Source organism: Pelodiscus sinensis, chromosome 3 (genome assembly GCF_052426305.1).
Source record: "Pelodiscus sinensis isolate ZL-2025 chromosome 3, ASM5242630v1, whole genome shotgun sequence".
Classification (NCBI taxonomy): Eukaryota; Metazoa; Chordata; order Testudines; family Trionychidae; genus Pelodiscus; species Pelodiscus sinensis.
In genome coordinates this window covers 39098797-39112586 of record NC_143054.1, presented here as the reverse complement: position 1 = coordinate 39112586, position 13790 = coordinate 39098797, and the positions used below count along the sequence as shown (strand labels likewise).

General features: G+C 45.0%; 1 protein-coding gene across 7 annotated transcripts in view; it reads right to left on the bottom strand.

Annotated features, from left to right (window-relative positions):
- The window catches only part of ARHGEF10 (Rho guanine nucleotide exchange factor 10), a 190385-nt gene extending 183488 nt beyond the window's left edge, over positions 1-6897 (bottom strand). For 4 of the 7 annotated variants that reach the window (XM_089777077.1, XM_075923591.2, XM_075923595.2 and 1 more), the window contains exon 1: positions 6432-6454. In XM_089777077.1, the coding sequence (XP_089633203.1) occupies positions 6432-6439 (8 nt within the window). In that variant the 5' untranslated portion in view covers positions 6440-6454. Of the gene's footprint in view, positions 1-6431; positions 6509-6713 lie in introns of those variants that run through there. The other 3 variants (XM_075923594.2, XM_006137773.5, XM_006137774.5) reach the window with 3 other exon arrangements.
- Positions 6898-13790: the final 6893 nt, after the last annotated feature.

Genomic DNA, 13790 nt, shown 5'->3' with positions numbered 1-13790 from the left:
ATTTCTATGATAACTATTTAAACTACTGGGCCTGCACTTCAGCTGGTATTAACTGAAGTAAAATAGGGCTACACTGATTTACATCACCTAAAGATTTGGCCTCCTTCCTATTCTATCAAGTTCTATCAAGGAACTGCAGAGGAACCAAGGAGCCATTTAAGAAGTGAAAGGTAACTTGGAATTCAGTTACAGATGCTTTTTAAAAGACATACTGTATACGGTGCACCCGCACATGAAAGAATGTCCACAGATATTTTCTTACAGAGAAAAGCATGTGCCGTACTGCTGTGCTAACCTCAACTTTAAAATATTAGACTAGACCACCAAAATATCAAATTTCAAGTAGGTGTCTAAAGAACTGCTGTCCTTGACTAGCTACACATGTAAATAATTCATGGGCTACTGAACCTGGAGGTGAAATGTGATGAGATGCATTAAACTGAACAATGCTTGAAGTCATATAATCTAAGCTAAGATCAAACAGATCACCCAAGTGAAAAGAATGAAGGGCTCGATATGGTGGAGAGAGCAGCTGAATGACCACAACTCTCATAGACTTGGCTGACTGCAATGGCAATTGTAGGTTCTCAGCACCTCTTAGGATCAGGAAAGAAATATGTAAACGACATGTCAAAAAAGAAAAACAAAGAGCTATGATTTTACTGCTGAAAGCATGGTTCATCAGGGTTTAGTAAAGATGAGCAAGGCTTCTGGGAAATCACCCCATTTTTTTTTACAAAAATAAGTTCTTCATTTTTATATTTTCCTATCCCATTAATAAAACTTATTTACACCGGGGGGAAGGGGGGAAATCACATGTATTGTAACGGTAAAATTAAGAAGCATCAAATTTAAAACAAGTAAAAGGAAATATGTCTTTACACCAAGCTTCATTCGCCTCTGGAGCTTCCTGCCACAAGATACTGAGGACAAAATCTTAGTAGGAGTCAGAAGTAGTACTAAATATAAGTAGTCACAATTGTATTGAAGTAAATTTAGGAAGGATACAAAAATTCATGCCTCAGGATCCAAGCTAAGTACTCACTGATCAGGGTAGGAAGATCTTTTTTCATGTTCAAGTTATTCCCTAAGGCTATGTCTACACTGGCAGCTTCTTGCGCAAGAACAGCTGTTCTTGCGCAAAAGCTTACCTGCTGTCTACACTGCATGAGCGTTCTTGCACAAGTACATTTACAGTATAGTGTGGTAAAACAGGGCTTCTTCCTGAAGAGTTATTCCTCTCCCCATGAGGAATAAGCTCTCTTGCACAAGAAGCCCCTATGGTTAAAATGGCCATCAGAGCTTTCTTGCACAAGAGAGCATCCACACTGCCATGGATGCTCTTGCGCAAAAGCACATGGCAGTGTGGACATGCTCTTCCGCAAGAGTTCTTGCGCAAGAAGCCACCAGTGTAGTCGTAGCCTAATTGTCTATTCTCAAGCATGTGGTACTGGCCACGGCTGAAGACACCATATCAAATTAGATCAGTGGTCACCAACCAGTAGATCGGGATCTACTGGTTGATCTTGGAGCCTCTGACGGACAAACCAGTCAGGATCCTCTAAGAGGCTATCCAGTGCTAGCACTTCAGCTGCCCCTCCCATCACTGCTGTGCATCTCTTTCCCCTGGAGCTTCCCCGCCCCGGGAGCTTCCTGCTTGCTGTGCAGAGCAGGGAAGGGAGAGGAGAAGGTGCTGATTTCAGAGTGACCCCCCTCTATATTCTATCTCCACAGAACGGGGGAGAGGGGCACACAGGGGCGCACAGGGCTTGGGATGGAGAGAGTTTGCTGGCTGCTTTTGAGTGGTGCAGGGCCAGTGCAGGGGTGAGCCTGCCTTAGCCCCACCGCACCACCACCCAGGAGCCACCTGAGATAAACAGTGTCCAGCTAGAGTCAGCTCCGAACCCCTAACCTAGTCATCAATCTCCTCCTGCACCCCAAGCTCCTGCCCTAGCATTGAGCCCCTTAGATCCAAACTCCCTGACAGAACCTGCACCCTGAACTCCCTCCTGTACCCCAACTCCCTGCCCCAGACTCAGCTCAGAGTCCCCTCCCACTCCAAATCCCTTAGGTCAAGACCAGAGCCTGTGTCCCAACCCTCTGCCCCTGCCTGGGGAAAGGGAGAGAGAATGGGTGGTGGAGGGAGGGAGGATGGAGTAAGCAGCGGTAGGGCCTCAGAGAAGGGACACAAAGGAGGCAGGGCAAGGATATCTGGGTTTGAGGTAGATCCAGGATCGCACTTAAATTCAAAAAGCGATCTTGTGCTTAAAAAGGTTGGAGACCGCTGGATTAGATGGACCATAGTCTGATTGTATAGAGCAAGGCATCTTCTATACAAGCACATGTTTTGAGATCACAAACACTATGAAGCTGCTTCTATAGATAAATATTTCAATTACAAAGAAATCATGGAACATACTGATTATATACTGCAATGATTATCAGCCAGGGGCACACTCCTTGGGGAACTCAGAGGTCTTTCAGCAGGTACATCAATTCATCTACATAATTGCCTAACTTTAGAACAGGTTACATAAGTACTTAACAGAGTTTGTACTAACTAAATTACATACAGACACTGACTTGTTTTTACTGCTCTATCCGATATACCCAAAAATGTAAGTTTATGTATTTATATTCCAACTGATTTTATAATTACAGGCAGTCCCCGAGTTACGCGGATCCGACTTACGTCAGATCCGCAGTTACGAACGGGGTTTGCTGCCCGTCTTCCTGGTCTGCTGGAGACCAGCAGACCAGGGAGATGGGAAGCAAAGCCTCTGAGGACGCCAGCAGCGGGACAGCCGCGGCGCGTCTGGGCTGTCCCCTGCCCGCGGCTTTGCTCCACTTTGCTCCTCGTCTCCCTGGTCTGTTGGTCTCCAGCAGACCAGGGAGACGGGGAACAAAGCCAGGGAGCACGTGGACAGCGGACAGCCCAGACACGCCGCGGCTGTCCCGCTGCCGGCGTGCTCCGCGGCTTTGCTCCCCATCTCCCTGGTCTGCTGGTCTCCAGCAGACCAGCAAGACGTGGAGCAAAGCCGCGGAGGACCCGGGCAGCGGGACCACGGTGCGTCTCGGTCCCCCGCCCGCGTCTTCCTGGTCTGCTGGAGTGGGGGGGGGGAGCGCAGCTAGTACGCCCTCCCCCAGCAGTCCAGGCTTTTCTCCGGACGCCTGTGGTGGAGCAGCTGGGGCGCTGCCGGTTGGTCCCGCAGCGCCGCTCTGGGCGCTACTGGACCAATCCGGCAGCACCCCAGCTGCTCTGTCCCAGGTGTCCTGATTCAGCTGCTGCTGGTCAGTTTCAGCAGTGGCTGAATCAGGACGCCTGGGGCAGAGCAGCTGGGGTGCTGGTGAATTGGTCCAGTAGCGCCAAGGAGCGGCGCTACTGGAGCAACCCAGCAGCACCCTATCTGCTCTGCCCCAGGCGTCCCCAAGTCAGCCGCTGCTGAAACTGACCAGTGCTGACTACAGGAAGCCCGAGGCAGAGTTGCTCTGCCCCGGGCTTCCTGGAATCAGCCGCTGATCAGTTTCAGCAGCAGCTGACTTGGGGAGGCCTGGGGTTCTTAAGTTGAATCTGTATGTAAGTCGGAACTGGCATCCAGATTCAGCCTGTTGAAACTGATCAGAGGCTGATTCCAGGAAGCCCGGGGCAGAGCAACTCTGCCTCGGGCTTCCTGTAGTCAGCCGCTGGTCAGTTTCAGCAGCGGTTGAATCTGGACGCCAGTTCCGACTTACATACAGATTCAACTTAAGAACAAACCTACAGTCCCTATCTTGTACGTAACCCGGGGACTGCCTGTATATCGTAAAAATGAGAACAAAAGCAATTTTTCAGTAATAGTGTGCTGTAACACTTTGTTGTTTTGTGTCTGATTTTGCAAGCAAGTAGTTTAAGTACAGTGAAAGTTGGGGGTACGCAAGACAAATCAGGCTCCTGAAAGGTGTACAATACAGAGAAAGGTTGAGAACCACTGATCTATTGTGTACTGCAGTGTTGTAGCCATATTGGTTCCAAGATATAAGAGAGTATTACTTGATGGACCCTGTATATGGAAGGAATCGTTTGACATTTCTATAATTACACATATTTTTCATTTGTTTTACATTACTTCATATATTTTAATTGCCTAACAAAAAGCCAATGTTGGACAAGCACACGGTTAAATAAAAGTGAGCCTAAAGTGACAGGAAGTCCTTGATATGTTGTTTGTTTGTTTTGCTTTGCTTTTTAATAATCACTGCCATATCACACAGAGAACACATACTCTGAAAATTGTACAAAATCCAAAGCTGGAGAATATATATTTTCTGCTAATAATTCTAAACAGGCACATTTAACTACATCTCAAACATTTACTACCTTACAGCTAAAAACAGAGAAAAAAAAGTTCCTTTTGTGTTCTTATCATACATCAGAAGTATCACTAGTCTAGAATCATGGCTCACTTATTTTTACAATCGATCATGCTTATGCTGCTAAAACATGTCCTCATAAACACAAACACAAGAAAACAGCACCACAAATGTTTTCACCTACTCCTTCAAATGCAGTGATCATTTTAGGAAGTACCTTGATCCAAGTTATCCACAACCCAGAAAAATCTGTAATTACTTCTCTGTTATATTTTTATGCCACAAATAAATCGGGGCATACATTAATTCTAGCTCATTGGAAATTTTAAACAGAATATAAGAAATTCAAATAAACTACAATTTTAGGGATATAAAAACTCCCTTTGGCCCAATCTGCTTGACCTTTTAAAAATGTACAACAGAAAAAAGGTGCCTAATCAAAAAAGTTTAACTTCAGAATGGAGAAAAATCTCAGATGAAGGTAGGGATGTGAAGGACTAGTTGACTATCCAATAAGCAAATTCTTATCAGATACTTGACAGGCACTCATGACCCCCTTGCTCTCTATTAGATAGAGGCAGCAAGTGGGGAGGGGGGAGGAGAAGAGTGGGTACTTCAAAGCATCAGCACCGCTTGAAGCCTGGGGCCAGACCCCCCAGCTCCAAACGGTGCTGCTGCTTTGAAACTTGGCGGGCAGCCTGGGGCCAACTAGGGTGTTCCCAGGCTGCACGCAGCATTTCAAAGCAGCAGCTGATCCTAGAGTCCCCAGCTGATCCTTGGCTCCACTAAGGATGTTAGGTATCGAGTAATTTATTAGTCGAGTAGTCAATGTCAATGCCTTTCCATCGACTAGTCGATAAGCACTTCCGCATTCCTCCTTCCGCTGGGGCTCTTGTACATTTCAAAGGAGGAATGCAGAACTCCGCATGCAGCCTGGGGTCAACGGGAAGTCTCACTGATTCTGGGCTGCACGCAGGATTGCCAGCTTTGAAATATACAAGAGTTCCCAGTGGGGACTCTTGTGCATTTCAAAGCGGAAGCGCCCGCATGGAGCCTTGGATCAGCAGGGGACTCAGAGTCCCCCATGAACTCCAGGCTCCATTCTACGCTGCTGCTTTGAAATGCCATGCAGAGCCTGGGGTCGCCCCAGCATTTCAAAGGGTCAGCACTGCACAGGGCTGACCCCGAGATCCATGCAGTGTTGCTCCTTAAAGGGATCATCTGTGTAGCACTGCCCTTTTGAAACGCCACCTCAGTGTTTCAAAGCAGCAGCACCGCACGGAGCTTGGTATGGGTTTCGTGTGGTGCTGCTACTTTGAAGTGTCTCCTCTCCCCCCCCCCACCCTTTGTTGCCTCTATCTGATAGAAGCAGCGGGGGGGGGGGGGGAATCTACTAGTCAACTAGTCCTTAGCATCCTTAGACTCCATGTGATGCTGCCACTTCGAAATGCTGCAAGGAGCTCGACACAGGGCTCCTCACAGCATTTCAAAGCGGCAGCACCGCACAGAGCCCAAGGTCAGTGGGGGAGTCCCTAGCTGATTCTGGCTCCACATGGCGCTTTCACCTTTTGAAGTGTAGCAACAGCCCTAAGGCATCGACTAGTCAATTAGTCAATACTTAATATAGTTAGTTGAACGATGTGGGGTGTTATGAACAGCCACCAGTCAATCATTCTACAGCTCACATGCACTTTCTCTGGCAGGCATGATACCAGGGAAAGTTTATTAAAAGAAAAAAAATCTTCAACCTGATTTCAGATGGGCTGGGTTTTTTATTTCTACAGAAAAGAAGTGATAATTCTTCTCTGACAGCTTAATTTAGCAAGGTATCCCCAGCACACCAACGTCAGAGGCAGATGGTTATGACTTCCTAGGACTTAAATATACAAAACATCCTGCACCTAGAGGACTTGTCATGTCATGTTTTATTACAGAACTGATGAGTGAAGAATAGCAAGATGCACTTTGTTTTTAGTTCGGTGCGCTTGTGTGTGCCCATCCTGAAGGCAACTCAGCCCTACAGCTACTTCCAACCCAAAAGAGGCAACCCAGGCTCACAACCCGTGATTTAAGACACTAACTTGTCCATGAAGCAATGCAAGGGAAAGGCTTCGATGACCGCAACTGTTTCCACGCAAGGGCAGAGAGCACAGATGTAGCTGGAGAGGGGGAGGGACCTTAAACATTCATCTTCAATGGGATGCCATCCTGCTTGCTGCAAAATAAGTTAGTTTCCCCGCTCAGACACGTCACTAAACTTTCTCTCAGTATTCCTCCCCCTATCTTACCCTTGGACACATAGCGCGCTGCTTCTCCCAAGATGCCCACCCGCAGTAGGAGACTTGGTCCCAGCCAGCACTCACCATCCGACCTGCGTTGAGAGCTGCCGCTTAATCTGAAATTCACAAGGCCCCTTTCACCTTCGGCGGCGCCGCTGCCTCCTGACCGCCGCAGCCGCAGGCTCAATGGTCTCTCTCGCCCTTTTTACACTATATCGAATTTCTTACCACGCAGCACGCCCCATCCCCGTGTGGAACACTGGGACTAACCTCCCTCCCATTGGAGGGACCGGGAGCGCCTCAGCCGCCCGTTGGTTCCTTCTCCTGCCAATCGCTGCGCCGCAGCTGGAATGGGCGGGGCGGGCTACGGAGCTGCCTGGGACCTTCCTTTCTCGCTCCCTCCGCAAACGCGCAGTCCCCGCATTCCTCCAGCGGCACGTGACCCACCGACTTGCTCCTCTGTGCACAGCTGGGCCGGGCGGGAGCTGTCAGCATCCCTCCGGCCGCTCCTCCGCCCGCTGCTGGCCGGGGAGAGCGCATCAGCCGCAGACCCGGCAAGCCTCCGCCATTCCGCACCTTGAGTGTTAAAGAGCCTGCGGTGCAAATCGCGGACATGTCACCCTCACCCTCCAGTAGCTTCCCAGCCAGAGAGGGTTTCAGTTATTTGGGGAAACCACACAGGGATGCAGCCTGCGGGGTTTGGCTGGCTCCAGCGTCAGATTGCTGTTAGGCCAGAATCTGCGATTTTGACCAGTTGTTTTCAAGGATAAGAAGAACATCAGAATGGGCATACTGGGTCAGACCAGAGGTCCATCTACTCCAGTATCCTGTCTTCCGACTGTGGCCAATGTCAGGTGCCCCCAGAGGGAATGAACAGAACTGGTAATTATCATGTGATCATCCCCTGTCGCCCATTCCCAGCTTCTGACCAACAGAGGACAGCGGCATCATTCCTACCCATCCTGGCTAATTGCCACTGATGGACCTAATCTCCATGAATTTAACTAGTTCTTTTTTGAACCCTGTTAAAGTCCTGACCTTTACAACATCCTCTGGCAAGGAGTTCCACAGGTTGACTGTGTGTTGCATGAAGAAATACTTCCTTTTGTTTGTTTTAAACCTGCAACCTTCTTTGTCAACTTCTATGGCCAAGGCAGCTGTCAAGTTCCCCCTGGGATGTGACACATATTCCAGCAGTAACCTCCACAGCCTAGGCTCAGCAGAGTGTTAGAGAAGACTCCCTACAGCAGGCATGTCCAAAGTCCGGCCCAGGGGCCAATTGCGGCCCATGTTCCGGTTTAATTCGGCCCCCCAGGTAATTTGGCAATATCTATCTTTTATGGCCCCCAACGAATCCATATGTATTGAGATGAATACATTGTAAAATCTCAGTTAATGTCAGTTGGTCTAAATCAGTTATAAATATATTTGGACACAACATGTATACTTGGTGTTATGTTCCTGTTCATATTTTTTTAACTTAAAAGTTGACAGACAACCTTTATTACCAATAATATGTAATGTACTTTCCAATGTTCCTGACATATATTTCAGCTTCTTGGATTTTTTTTCATCTGGCCTTCAGATATGAAAGGCAGAGTGATTTAACACCTGTTTAGATTTGTCATCCATGTGACGAAATGAAAAGTATGCTGTTTGCAATAAACTTTGCATAAAATAGTTAATTTGCATTTAATTTTAATGGTTCAAAGAATGTCAGGCAAAATGGTCGGCCCTCACGCATGTTCACTTCATCAAATCTGGCCCTCTTTGAAAAAAGTTTGGACACCCCTGCCCTACAGCATTGCACTAAATAGACCCACAGAGACCCAGAAGGGTCATTAGTTAATTAGCACATTTATAACTAGGGACAGTTATGATCTTCAACCACCACTACCTTGATTCTCGTTTCAGACAGGCTGGTCCCATGGCAAAGTGGCAGCCCATCCCTCATGATTTAAAAAAGCAACAGAGGGAGTCATGGATGCTCCATTTGTTTACGGTATGGTCGCTCACACATGACGTTGCAAGGCTGCAAGCTGTGAAACAAAACTTGACCCATTCCCACTTGCCCCACAGTCAGGCCCTTAACATCCATACCTGCACACAGCTGTTGGCCTCTATAGTAGTGACTTAGAAGGAGATAAAGAGCTGTCCAGGGGAGGAAGTACATGCTGCCTGGTCCTTCCCACACCCCTCCTCCTGGGGTCCATTGGGCTCCAGTCCACTTATACAGCAGAGAGAAAAGGAGATAGAAAGTGGCATAGAATTGTGTGTCATTCTGACTGCCCATTAAGGCAATGAACTTGCTTGGATGTCACTAAAGACCTGACTGGAAGTCAACGGAGACACTTCCATTATGTCCATCAACAATGGATCATGCCCTCAGGACAGACTTGTAAGACAAGTGTAAGTGAAGGCATCATTTGGTCTCTAGAATTTTTTCTGATATTGATGCATAAGATGTAGACTGTGGAGCTTGGCTTTCAAAATCCAGGCTGAGCTCAGAGAGCTTCTTGCATTAGTAAAAAGACCCAATGTGTACGCTGAATACTGTATGCTGAACATATTTGATACAAAAATCCTTGTGATACAACAAAACGTAACACCACAGGGTCATTTTTTTAGTGACTTTTCAAATAACCATTCTTTAAACAAAATGGGAAAACTTCACAATATTTCTACTGAGGCTCATTGGTTGCTCCAGTTCTGATTTCAGTTTTTTAAACATCCAACACCTTGCTCCTTCCAGGTGCTGCTTAGTACCCTCTAGACGTTAGTGTCCAAGCAACCCTTCCTTTTCTCACTACTGATATTCTCCCTCTTTGTCAAACAGTCCAGTTTTGTGCTGCCTTCCCTCCATGTTGACAAGAAAAAAAAGCAGAAATGACCATGAGGTACTTTGCAGCATTTCTAATTTGTGATATTTTGATTTCTTGACAGCATGGTATAGAGAAAACTCCCCATACTGGATCTTGGCTGAAAATTTAGAGGCAAATGCTGCCCTGGATCTACTTTGTCTAATCTATCACAGTAGCTAAAAAGGCACCTCTTCACCAGACAGCTAAAGCTTCCATTCTTCGCAGTTATCAGTAGTTTAGGTTACCTCAAATTTTCGTTCCCCAAATTAACACACATTAAAAGGAACCATATTTCCAGATATGCGAACAACCCATCTTTCTGAAAATCAGGCCTTGTAGAGTGTCTCAAGCTAGAATCCAAAATCACAAGCTTTTTTTGAAAAGGCAGGGACAACTGCATGTGGAATGGTGGCAGTTGTGTCAGATTTACTCTTGCTTCAAAGTGAGTTTTGTGTGTGCACAGCACAGGCCAAAATTTAGCCTTTAATGGGAGTTTTCCTGGTGAGAGACCTAAAGCTCTAAACTGAAGTGTATGCATGAACTTCTAAATGTGTTAGCTACTATCCATGTGCATGCCACTAACTGCTCTCTACTGGACAGAATGTGAGGCTTGCTGAAATGTCTCGGGAATAGCTACTAAGAAGCTGAGTTAGTCTCAGACTATGTCTACACTACAGAGGTATCCCAGAAAAACTCTGCCACATCCAGGGAATGTGTTCGCATTTTCGGATCAGTTTCTGAAAAAGTGGGTGCGTTCTTTCGGAAGCCCTGTATTCCTCATTTTATGAGGAATAAGGGCTCTTCCGAAAGGCAGGTTTTTTTCCCCATATTTGGCCCTGTGTAGATGGGCCAAATGTCAGAAAACCTCTTTCAAAAAAAAAAAAAAAAAGAAACGGAAAAAGGTACGCAAATTGTGGTGTCTAATACGCATACCTTTTCCCGAAAAAGAACTGCAGTGTAGGCATAGCCTCAGAGGAGTAGTCATGTTAGTCTGTAACTTTAAAAAATAGCTATTAGTAGCAACAAGTAGTTCTGTGGCACCTTAGAGACTAACATACATATGTATGGTATCATGAGCTTTCGTGGTCAAAACCCACTTCTTCAGATGAAATTATCTTAAGTGGAAAAAATGGGGACTCTCAGAAAGTTAGTCTGTAATTTTAAAAATGACTGTTCATTGTTGCTGAAAAGTGTTTATCATAAAAAGGCTGATAGCTAACCCCCATCCCAAACCTAAATCCCTACCAATACAAGACATTCCACTGTACATATCTCTGGAGAAGATGAGAGAAGAAACAAGTTCCTAGTTAAATCTACCATATTACTGATGCACAATGGCTCTGACGACTTCAAAGCCCTGTGTCACTATGGCTTAAAATCATCTGCTGAATCTCTAGTTCACACATACGTCCTCTTCCCCTCACTTCAGTGAGAGCTCCAGTAGCTGTGTAAATCAGTGCTGAGATTTAAGTGCCATGGAAGTATCTTTAACTTATGTACAATATTTTTTACATTTTTAAACAGATAGGAGAAAGTGTGCTGCTTATTTGCTTGCACCGCTACTTGTTTCTGCTGTCTCATGTACATTACTACAAAATACTCCTGCAGATTTCTATTCCTGAGCTATGAGTAGAGTATGATTTACTGCGGGGCTACTCAACTTTGGAAGCCCCGGGAGCCACAATGATACTCTTAGTACAAGCTGAGGTCCGCAACTTAAGTGTGGTTGCATAAACATGCAAATATATGCAATTAGCTTCTTTGACACTGACAGGCATGAATACAAAGATTAAGGCAAGACTACAAAACACGCAGGCCCCATTTAAGTCAGTTCTGCTGATATTAATAAAATGCAATAGTGACCCGATTCCCACCCATATGACAGCACTTTTAATGAGCAATGACAGTCCAGGAATTTAACTACTAAAATGCATATTAACAGAAGACCATTATATTGACTCACCATTATGAAGCGTATTCCCAGTGGAGACCATGTTCAAAGAATCCCACCCAAGGGCCAGTTGAGTAGCCCTGATTTCCTGGACCTGGCCCTCATGGTAGCTGCTTTCCACTGGTTTGCTGCTGTTATGCAGCTGCTCATCCATGCTGGCCACAGAGCACGCAGCAACCTGTGCATGTGCCAAGGACTTGTACAATGGAAGTGAAGCTTGGCTCTGGAAATCCTCTCCTGTAGCATCAGCCCTTAGGGGCTGTTACAGACAGCGATGTAAAACCACATTTAATTAGTTAATGTTTAACCACTAAAACGGGTGGGTGGGGAGCTGAAGCATCACAAGCCAGCCAGGCAGGAGCACCTCCACCCATGCTGCTCCAGCTAGGCCAGGCCTATGGCACCACACCTCAGGTAGACAATGAGCTGCTCTAGCTCAACTAGGCAGGAGCACCCCTCCACCCATAGTGTGGCAGGTCCGGTTGTGCTGGAGTAGTCCCCTGCTCATGTTGGGTAGGAGGCTGCTTCAGCCTAAGCAGGCCACCAGTTAGCCAGTGACCATCACCAGATAACACACCTTTTTGGATGATGCTTAGCGGTTAACCATTGATATCCCTACTTACAGATGGTGCAAAACAGCTCAACTTTGAGGTTGATGCTCAGAAGACACTGCAAACGAACCCCTGAGAAGCTGAATACATTGAAAGCCCTGAACAGATACAAAATTGATATCTGCATCCACAGATACAGATGCAGACTCCCATAGATACAAAGCAAATATCCACAGATATGCAGTTCTAGATACAAAATTTGCATCTACATCTGCATCTGCAAATTGAGCTGTGGATATCCACATTTGGAGCAGATATAGATACCCACAGATATCTATGGATTTGTAGGGCTCTAGATATATAATCAGCTTTGCTCCTCAGCTGTATGTCCTACTGAGCAGCTCATCTGATGAAAGGATCTAGGCCACTGTAGCTATTCTGGAGTCACTTTAATTTTAAGATACAAAAGAAAATAAACTCATTGAAAAAGCTCCAAAATGTCAATTTGTTTAGCAATGTATTCTCTGCAATTGCTGTCAATTTTAATTTAATCTTTTCCAATATTTTGTTTATAGTTTTTTTCTGTATAATAGTTACTTTCTCTTAACATAATAATTATCTTTAAAGGAATCACATAGAATCTGTATGGTCCAGGTCTGAAAAATGTAAGTTAAACCATTGCAACACTACCTTGTAGTGCTTATTCTTTTGAGTAGTATATTAAACAGTTTGTGCATTCACTTTGGATTGAGCATGTCACATATGTGCATTTTCCTGTAATTAAACTGAAGACCCTTATTATATATTTGTTGTAATGTGCTAAAAAAATACTCCTGAAAGGTGAGGGCTTTGGAAACATGTGCTATCTTGTATATCCATATAAAAATACTGCCACCTTGTGGGGAGAAGTAATAGAGAGCTAGCTGTGTTAGTCTGATTTAGGTAAAATAAAAGGAAAAAAATATGTAGCACTTTAAAGACTAACAAGATAGTTTATTAGGTGATGAGCGTTCGTGGGGCAGATCCACTTCTTCATATGATCTAAGGAAGTGGGTCTGCCCCACGAAAGCTCATCACCTAATAAACTATCTTGTTAGTCTTTAAAGTGCTACATATTTTTTCCTCTTGTGGAGAGAAATATAGATGATTTTAAATACTCTCACTACTCCAGCAATGATTGCACTGACACATAATAATATATTATAGTTCTTGCTATATTGCATAATGTGCTTTGGGTACTTGGAGTATGAAAGGTTCCTATAAATAAATGCTACTCTAGGCTCACTACATCATCCTACTGTTTGATGCTGAGGTGTTTTAGGCCCAGTTTTTAAAAGTAACTTAGGCATTGCCACAGTACCCTAAACTCAAAATAAGATACGCAATTTGTGCTAGATTCGAAATAAGATGTGCAATCTATTTCAAAATAGTTTATTTTGAAATTTGGTGCATCGACACAACACCAAATTTTGAAATAACATGTTATTTCGAGCCATCCCTTAACCCTTATGCAATGAGGCTTAATGGGATGGTGAAATAGCGTGCCCGTTATTTTAAAAAATATTTTGAAATAACGGGCGGCCTATGTAGATACAGGGTAGCTATTTTGGGATACCTCCAGTATCCCAAAATAGCCATACAGTGTAGACATACATTTAGTGTCACAACACCTAACTAATCTAGAATCCTATATCTTGTTTTCAAAAGAGATTTAGGCATGTAGGAGTCTAAATCCTATCCACAGATAATGGGATTTAGGCTTCTAAGTGTTTTTATCCCTTTTCAGCAGAACAAAGCA